The 10,450-nt window shown below is 35.8% G+C and overlaps 1 protein-coding gene across 1 annotated transcript; it reads right to left on the reverse strand.

Moving 5' to 3' along the window:
* Nucleotides 1-8,378: 8,378 nt before the first annotated feature.
* Nucleotides 8,379-9,338, reverse strand: LOC131409115 (putative olfactory receptor 56B2). The gene has a single exon (XM_058546284.1). The coding sequence runs from the start codon at nt 9,336-9,338 to the stop codon at nt 8,379-8,381; it is 960 nt and encodes a 319-aa protein (XP_058402267.1).
* Nucleotides 9,339-10,450: the final 1,112 nt, after the last annotated feature.

Below are 10,450 nucleotides of genomic sequence, written 5' to 3' on the forward strand. Positions count from 1 at the left end.
GTTGCATGGTACAAAATCAACATAAAAACTAGGTTGTATTTCTATACACTAACAATCGCCTAGAAGAAAGAGAAATCAAGAATACAATCCCATTTGTAATCTCAACATAAGGAATGAAATACCTAAGAATAAATTTAACCAAGGAGGTGAAAGACCTATACACTGAAAACTATAAGACTTTCTTGAAGGATATTGAAGAAGCCATTAATAAAGGGAAATATATTCCACACCCATGGATTGGAAGAATAAACATAGTTAAAATGTCAATATTACCTAAAGCAATCTACAGATTCAATGCTATCCCAATCAGAATCCAATGACATTTTTCATGGAAATAGAATAAAGAATCCTAAAATGTATATGGAAAAACAAAAGACCTCAAACAGCCAAAGCAATCCTGAGAAAAAAGAACAAAGCTGGATGTCACTCCCTGACTTCAAAATATACTACAAAGCTATAGTAATCAAAACAGCATGGTAGTGGCAAAAAAAAAAAAAAAAAAGACAGATCATGGAACAGAATTGAGAGCCCAGAAATAAAACCACACATCTATGGACAGCTGATCTTCGACAAAGGAGCCAAGAACACACAATGGAAAAAGAAAAGTCCCTTCATTAAATGGTGTTGGGAAAACTGGACAGACAGATGCAAAAGAATGAAAGTAGACCATTATCTTACACCACACACAAAAATTAATTCCAAATGGATTAAAAACTTTAGCGTAAGACCTGAAACCCTAAAACTACTGGAAGAAAATGTAGGCAGTATGCTCTGCGACATAGATCTTAGCAGAATCTATTTGAATACCATGTCTCCTCAGGCAAGTGAAACAAAAGAAAAAATAAACGAATGGTATTATATCAAACTAAAAATCTTCTGCACAGCAAAGGAAACCAACAACAAAGTGGAAAGACAACCCACCAACTGAGGTTAAATATTTGCAAATTATATATCCAATAAGGAGTTAATTTTCAAAATATATAAAGAATTCATACAACTCAACAACAAGAAAATGAACAACTGGATTTAAAATAGGCAGAGGGGGCCGGCCCCATGGCTTAGCGGTTAAGTGCATGCGCTCCGCTACTGGCTGCCCAAGTTCGGATCCCTGGCGCCCACCGACCACCGCTTCTCCGGCCATGCTGAGGTTGCGTCCCACATACAGCAACTAGAAGGATGTGCAACTATGACATACAACTATCTACTGGGGCTTTGGGGAAAAAAAGGAGGATGATTGGCAATAGATGTTAGCTCAGAGCCAGTCTTCCTCAGCAAAAACGAGGAGGATTAGATGGATGTTAGCTCAGGGCTGATCTTCCCCAAATAAAAAAAATAAATAAAATAGGCAGAGGATCTGAACAGACATTTTTCCACAGAAGATATACAGATGGCCAACAGGCACATGAAAAGTTGTTCACCATCACTAATTATTAGGGAAACTCAAATCAAAACTACAAGGAGGTATCATCTCATATCCATCAGATTGGCTAGTATTAAATAAAAGACAAGAAACAATTGTTGGAGAGGATGTGAAGAAAAGGAACTCATATACACTGCTAGTGGGAATGCAAACTGGTGCAAGATTTGGAAGCAACACAAGTGCCAATCAATGGATGAATGGATAAAGAAGATGTGCTATATATATATACATACAATGGAATGCTACTCAACCATAAAAAAAGATGAAATCGTGCCATTGTGACAACATGGACGCGACCTGGAGAGTATCATGTTAAAGGAAATAAGTCAGACAGAGAAAGACAAATATCATTTGATTCCACTCAAGTGTGGAAGATAAACAAACAAACACGTAGATAAGGAGAACGGATTTGTGGTTACCAGATGGAAAGGTAGTGGGGGAAGGGTGAAAGTGGTAAAGGAGCATGTATGGTGATAGATGGAAACTAGACTTTTGGTGGTGACCATGATGCAGTCTATACAGAAGCCAAAATATGATGATGTACGCCTGAAATTTATGCAATGTTATAAACCAATGTGACCTTGAAAAAATAATACAAAAGTAAAAAATAAAAAGACTAACAATATTATGTGTTGCCAAATATGCAAAATGAATGTAAATGTTTTATATTGTTGCTGGAATGTAAAATGTTACAGCCACTTTGAAAGAGCGTTTGGCAGTTTCTTTTAAAGTTACGTATATATCTACTCTATGACCCAGCAATCAAAGTCTTTGGTATTTATCCAAGAAAATGAAAACATACTTCCATACAATGACTTGTATTCAAATGTTAATAATAGCTTCATGTCTTGTAGCCAAAATCTGAAAACAATCCAAGTATTCATCAATTGGTGAATGGATAAATAAACTGTGATACATTCATACAATGGAATAGTACTCAGGAATAAAAAAAGAAAATTAATGATACACAAAACATATTGGATTAATCTCAAAAGCATTATACTGAGTGGAAAAAAACAAACAAAAAGTTTATATGAGGTATAATTCCATTTATATGAAATTCTAGAAAACGCAAAACTATAGTGACAGAAAATATAAGTGGTTGCCACAGGCTAGAAGGGGAGAAGATTAATGACATTGGAGCATGAAGGAATATTTGGATGTAATGGAAATGCCCTACATAATGATTGTGGTGGTGGTCACATGACTGTATGCATTTGCCAAAATTCATCAGATTGACTCATAATATTAGTGATTTTTATTATATATGTTATATTCCAATAAAGTTTCTTTAAAAGTCAAAAAATAATTTCAGACTTATTATGCAGACATAGTAAGTTAGGAATATTTAGGTGCCCAAATATTGATATAATATTGAAGATGGTGATAGTAGCAATAATAATAAAACACAAGTGACTTTAGTATCATATTCCTTTAATTAGATAATAAAAGTAATGCTCATATATTTTTATTAATTGGAAAACAAAAGTGAATTTTAAGGAGATAATTTGAACCCTTAAATTTAAAAAAGTACAGGTTACTTCTGATACATTTCTTAACATACATTTGCTATATATGTTTTTGAAATAAAATTTGGATAACACAATATTAAAACAAATTCTGGCATTTTCAACTGACATTATGTAAGAAGCACATTCAAAACAAAATTATTCAGTAACATTATGATTAAATAAAATTGCATCACATATATTTACACAACGTCCTTAACCATTTTCCTATACATATATTCTCAGACATATATGTTCTTTTACTTTTCAGGAAATTATACAAGGATATACGTAGAGAACAATTTTAGCACAGTTTTTTTGACCGTATTTTTTTTTATTGAGATGAAAGTTATATACCATAAAATTAAACATTTTGCCATTTGAAATGTAAATTGAGCAGCTTTAGTACATTCACAATGCTGTGCAACCATCGCCACTATATAGTGCCAAAACATTTTCATTACCTCAAAAGGAAACTCCATAACCATTAATGAGTCATTCTTTACTGCCTTGTCTCTCCAGCCCCTGACAGTAACTAATTTGTTTTCTGATTCAATAGACTTACCTATTCTGGTTGTTCCATATAAATAGAATCATACAACACGTAGCCTTTTGTGTCTGGCTTTTCTCTTTTAGCAAAATGATTTCAAAGTTTATCTACATAATACCATGTTTCAGTATTCCATCCTTTTTATGAATGATTAATAATTCCTTGTATGAATATATCTAACTTTGTTTTTCCATTCAACAGTTGAGGCACATTTGGGCTCTTTTAATCTTTTGGTTAATAATGCTACTATGAAAATCATGTACAGGTTTTCATTGTAACATCTGTTTGCAATTATTTCAGGTATTTACTTAGGAGTTGAATTCCTGAGTCATGCAGTAGTTGCATCTAACTTTTTATCTGTCAGTACTTTTTTATGCAGCTCTTGTATGATTTTATGTTCCCACCAGCAATATACAAGGATTCCAGTGTATTCACAAAATCACCAACACTTGGTAATTTCTTTTTATAAAAATTATTGTAGCCACTTTAGGGAATATAGTGATGTCTTACTGTGGTTTTGATCTGAATTTGTCTAATGACTAATTATGCTGACCATCATTTCACGTACTTGTTGGCCTTGCACATCTTCTTTAGAGAAATGTCTATTCAAGTCTTTTGTCCATTTAAAAAGACTCATTAGAGGCAAATAGATGACAAGAGTAAGTCATGCTATCAGTAACTATATCAATGTACGTGAATTAAACTCTCCAATTAAAAAGAAGAGATTGCCAGGGCCGGCCTGGTGGCCTAGTGTTTAAGTTCGCGCACTCGGCTTCGGCAGCCAGGGATTAGCAGGTCCAGATCTGGGCATGGACCAATACACCACACATCAAGCCATGCTGTGGAGGCATTCCATATACAAAATAGAGGAAGATTGGCACAGATGTTAGCTCAGGGCCAACCTTCCTCAGCAAAAAGAGGAAGATTGGCAATGGATGTTAGCTCATTGCCAAGCTTCCTCACAAAAAAAGAAAAAAAACAAAAAGAGATTGTCCAGTTTTTTTTGTGTATGTGAGGAAGACTTGCTGTGAGCTAACTTCTGTTGGCAATCTTCCTCTTTTTGCTTGAGGAAGATTGGCCCTGAGCTAACATCTATGCCAATCTTCCTCTATTTTGTAAGTGGATCTCCGCCACAGCATAGCTTGGTGAGTTGGTGTAGGTCCACACCCGGGATCCAACCCGTGAACCTGGGCCGCCAAAGTGGAGTGTGCCAAACTTAACCACTATGCCACTGGGCTGGCTCCAAGAAATTGTCCATTTTGAGTGTGTACCTTCAAATAAGAAAAATATGGAATAAATATGTTGGTGTGCTATGTTTAAAATCTCACTAAAATTTCTAATAATAAAAGAAAAGAAATTGGCAGATATCTGCTCTAACCACCCCTAATCAACAGTGTCTGGAAGTTCTAGCCAGGGAACTGGGGAAGAGAATGAACTGAATATTCCACTTGTCTTTCCCTTGTGTTCCTTGAGACAATCAGCATCGTGTTATTCTTTTGGATGAAGATTTTTCTTGACGATCAAGATTTCAAATATTAGTTTCATCATTTTTTCTGAGCTTTCATTGATTGCAATTGATTTTTATACTAACTGAAAAATGTCTATGTTCTTTACTTCTGCTTTCCGGAATCCTTGGAAATATAATGGATATATATGTGGAAATATCTCTCTGAGATTATCTGTGCTCTAGTCTTAAGAACCTATTTCCTAAATATGTCCCTCATGATTCCTTTTCATCATTCTACTGTTGATTGCTAACACTGGTTTTATTGTTACAAAAGAATGTTAGGTACCATTTTCAATAGATCTGTAAAACTCTTAATTAATGACGTCAGCTTATACCAAGTAATATAGTATTAACCACAAATTATATTAGATTGTTTCCAAAACAAATTTAAAATGATTTTGATATATTATAACTTAATTTTTCTGCAAAGAAAATGGATTCCTATTATGCTGAAGATGGCAGTTATATTGAAATAGTAACATTAACACATGAATGTGGCCACTTATGAAGTACAATTGTTGTATTGTCTGTCTATTCTCATTTCCAAACTCCATAGAAAATAAGTTTGTTTCCTCACTAGACTATCCTCTATTTTACAACCTTTGTTCTTCTCTCCATATGACAGCAGGTTTCTCCAAGTAGATCTTACTATCTAAAGTGGAGGAAACATAGTCACAGGTAAGTCTCTAAAAATGGAGGAAGCAGATTAGATTCTTATTCTGAGAACAAGTGGAAGACAAGTAAGAAGCAAGTGTGTTCTGACCATCATCAAGAACTGTTTTCTAGCTCTCCCCTCATTTCTTCTTGTCATAGCGATGATTCATACCTGACTTCCACCACAACAGAACCATTGATTCCTACTTGATTAGGGAATAACATAGATATTCATAATCCTGATGGAAAGTTAACACTGAATTGCAATCTGAGAATTGGTGAAATAAATATTTTCAAGAAAACCCAATCTTCTACAGCATTTTTACCTTCAAGTGGGTAGATGGAATCAAACCAGTGTTTCTGATGATATAATTATCAACTCATATACACCCAAAGCCTTTCTCCAATTTATCTTAGAACTAACAACAACAATACTATCATTAGTTCCACTTTCTTATGTCCTTAATACCTTAGTTTCTGGATAGCAAAATAATGAGCTGAATGCAATCTGGTCTAGTCGTTCAGGCTATTGGTCAAAAAACATCATGATTCTATAATGTATATGCGTTCACAGCCCTCAATCTCTGAACGCCATAATAACTGTAGTATTGAACTAAATGTTTAAGGAAAAATGTGTGTTATATATCCCAGGGGTATATTGCAAAACACTAGTTACAGGTGCTGTTATACAAGTTAAGCTAACTCCTATCACAGAAGGAAAATATTGGAAACTTACTGTTCCTACAACCAATAAGATGAGACATAACTAAAAGAATAATTTTATATGCATGTATCTATATATATATATGTGCTTGTGTTTGAGTAATATATATGGGGGAATGAGAATGAACACTAATTTTAAAGAATATTAACAATTTTAATATTTTTAAAGGGTTGTGTTTCTTTATCCTAAGATAAGGATCCTAAGATCCTTTAGGACACAGATTGAAAGCCCATATAGTGTTTCAGAATGTTTCAATTACTCACACACATTCATATGTTCTTTTACTGGGTTATTTTTTCTTTCAAGTGAGGTTGATGACGAGTCTTATGGCACTATAGAAATTCCTCCAAAGTTAGGCTTATCATGCATGCATCTTAAGTTAGGAATATTTGATGCTCAAATTTTGAGATAGTAGTGATGATGGTGATAATAATAATAATATTTTCAATACACATTTGTTACATAAGTTTTGGGAAAAAAGTTTTAATAATACCATATTAAAACATAAATTCTGCCATTTTTAATTGACATTATATGATAAGCACATTCCAAGGAGGATTATTCAGCGATATTATGATTAAATAAGAGTATGTCATTAGTATTCATATAATTTCTTTAATCATTTTCCTAATATTAGATATATATATTCTTTTATATTGCAGGAAATATACAACAAATATATATGCAGAGAACAGTTTTAGCACAGTTTTTGTTCATTTTATCATTTTTTATCGAGGTGAAATACACATGCCGTAAAACAACCATTTAAACCATTTAAATATGTACAATCAAGTGCCTTTTAGTACTTCCACAACGCTGTGCAAGCATCAGCACTATATAATTCCAGGACATTTCCATTGCCTCAGAGGGAAACTCCATAACTATTAATCACTCACTGGTTATTGACCTGTCTCTCCAACTCCTGCCAACAACTAATGTGCTTTCTGATTCAATGGATTACCTATTCTGGAGATTCCACATAATTGGAATCACACAATATGTAGTCTTTTGTGTCTCTTTTTCACTTCGCATACTGTTTTCAAAGTTCATCTATCTAAGAGCATGTAACAGTACTTTATTCTTTTTATGGATGAATAATAATGTCTTGTATGTATATGCCTAAATTTGTTTATCCATTCAAAAACTGATGGACATTTGGGTTTTTTTCCATTTTTTAGCTAACAATGCTACTATGAACATTTGTGTACAAATTTTGTTATTACAGTTGTGTTCCATTATTTTGATTATATACTTAGGAGTTGAATTGCTGAGTCACGTAGTAATTGTGCTTAACTATTTGAGAAATTGCAAAACTGTTTTCCACTGCTCATCTGTGATTTTACATACTCTCCAGCCATGTAGGACTCTAATGTTTCCAGAAAATTTCCATCTGCTATATTTTTAAAAAATATATATTATAGCCATTTTAGGTTATATAGTGGAATCTTATTGGAGTTTTTATTTGAGTTTAGTGATGTTGAGCATCTTTTTATGTGCTTATTGGGCCTCGCACATATTCTTTAGAGAAATGTGTGTTCAAGTGCTTGGTTCATTTAAAAAAGATATAAGACATATTTGAAGGCAAATAGACAAATGGCAAGAATAATTCCTATCCAATTAGTAATTACATCAAATATACATGGATTAATCATTCCAATTAAAAAGAAGAAAGTGGCAGATATCTGCTCTAATCATCTCTATTCAGCATTTTCTGGAAGTTCTAGCCAAGGCAATTAGGTAAGAAAATGGAATGTATACTCCACTTGTCTTTCACTTGGATTTCTTGAGACAATCAGCATCATTGTGTCATTCATTTGGATGAAGATTTTCTTGACAACCAAGATTTCAGATATTTCTTTCACCACTTTTTTTGCAGTTTTTTGCAACCACTGATTCCTTATACTAACTGAAAAGTTGCCACAGTGTCCATGGGCCTTTGTTCATCTGCCATGTCCAATCCTTGCAGGATATAGTGGATATATATGTGGGGAAATTCCAAAAGTATCTTCTCCATATTAGTTGCCCTTCATGTCCAGCTTAAGAACCTTATATAAGCCCTGCCTGAGCTCCTTGTCCTTGAGTGCACACACCATGGGGTTGAGGGCAGGAGGAATGACATTGTGTAGGACATTGAGTAGAACTGGGATAAGGGGAACTGTCATTGCTGCACTGTGAGTGATGGAAATGACAATGATGACTGAGTAGAAGAAAAGGATTAGGATGAGGTGGGAAGTGCAGGTACTTAGGGCCTTGGATGCAGCTTCTGCTGAGTTCAGCTTCAGCACAGAGTGAAGTATCAAAGCGTATGACAAAATAATTAAGCCCAGGTCACTTCCCATGAGTGTCCAGGCCAGAAGGAGCTGGTAGATGCTATTGATTTTCCTGTCATCACAGGATAGGCTAGTGACTCCAAGATTAGAGCGCAGACAGTGCTCAATTTTGTTCTGGGAGCAATAATGTCTCTGAGCAGCCAACACAGGCACTGGCATGGTAGACACGCTGTTCCTGAGTGCCATGAACACAGTTGCTTTCACCACAAAAGATTCAGTAATTGTTGTTGGATGGCGTAGGGGTCGGCAAATGGCTACGTATCTATCTATAGCCATGCAGACAAAGATGCCTGACTCCATGGCCACAAAACAATGTATGACATACATTTGAAGAAAGCACTCAGGGAGACTGATGGCCTTAAACTTAAACCATAAGATGACCAGGATCTTTGGCATGATGGTGGTAGCCAGACCCATGTCCACCGCAGCCAGGATGCCCAGGAAATGGTACATAGGCTGGTGCAGGGTTGCTTCTTGATTGATGATGATCAGGATAAGGGTGTTGGCACTGAGAGCTAAGAGGTAGAGCAGAGCCAGGGGCAGGGAGAGCCAGTGCTGCCAGCTGTGAATGCCTGGGAATCCCATCAGAATGAACTCAGAGACTTGGAACTCAGAGCTGTTGGAATCTCTGAGGTCCTGGAACATCCTTCACTAAGAGGAAAAGTATTCAAGGTTACTAGTCTTTTATGTGTGTGTGTGAGGAAGATCAGCCCTGTGCTAACATCTGCCAATCTTCCTCTTTTTTGGCTGAGGAACACTGGCCCTGAGCTAACATCCAGGGTGACCATCTTCCTCCAGTTTATATGGGACACCACTACAGCCTGGCTCGCCAAGCAGTGTGTCGGTGCTTGCCCGAGATCCGAACCGGGGAACCCCGGGCCGTCACAGCAGTGTGCATGCACTTAACCGCTTGTGGCACTGGGCCAGCTCCTCAAGGTTACTAATCTTAATAGTCTCTCTGACAGTATTTGAAAAGGAGTCTCCCAGTTTCATGATATTGAAGGGTGGGGATTCATCATATTCATTATCGGCATCCCATCACTAACACTGTTGAGCATTTCTAATGAAACAGGAATTATGGTATCATGTTCTATGTATTAATTCAGTTAATCTTCACAAAGACCACATAAGGTAGGTCACATTCTCTACCTCTCATAATTGAAGAATAAAACATTGAGAAAATCGGATTTGCTCATGATCTTCTGTCTCCTAATTCATTGAAGCTGGATGAGAAGAAAGCCATTTGATATCACAGCCTGTCTTAGGTTGACATTGCTAATATGTTAGTTTCTTTAGAGACTGAATATATAGACTCAGAGTAGTGGTTTTCATGTATACAGTCTTTTTAGATAACAGATTAGACTGTAGAATGTGTGAAAAATCACTCATTTTTTTCTTAGCTGAGGAAGATTCGCCCTGAGCTAACATCTGTCACCAATCTTCTTCTGTTTTGTATGTGGGCCACCCCCACAGCATGGCCACTGATGAGTGGTTTAGGTCCACGCCTGGGAACCGAACCCGGACTGCCAAAATGGAGCATGGTAAACTTAACCACTGGACCACCAGGCCTGGCCAAAAATAACTCTTTTTTATCCAAGGACTTAGGAATTTGTGACATGCTCAGAAATATTATTTAATTTTCATTAAAACGTAGAGGGTCATTTAGTATACCCATTTTATAGCGAGGAAAGTGATGTCCAATATGCTAATGATCTATGTAAAGCCAAGCAGCTATAAAAGAGAGAAATATGGTCTGG

The sequence above is a fragment of the Diceros bicornis genome, chromosome 7 (assembly GCF_020826845.1).
Source record: "Diceros bicornis minor isolate mBicDic1 chromosome 7, mDicBic1.mat.cur, whole genome shotgun sequence".
Lineage (NCBI taxonomy): Eukaryota > Metazoa > Chordata > Mammalia > Perissodactyla > Rhinocerotidae > Diceros > Diceros bicornis.

Excerpts from the sequence above, each read along its gene's own strand:
- LOC131409115 (XM_058546284.1), bottom strand. The coding sequence starts at position 9,338 with ATGTTCCAGGACCTCAGAGATTCCAACAGCTCTGAGTTCCAAGTCTCT.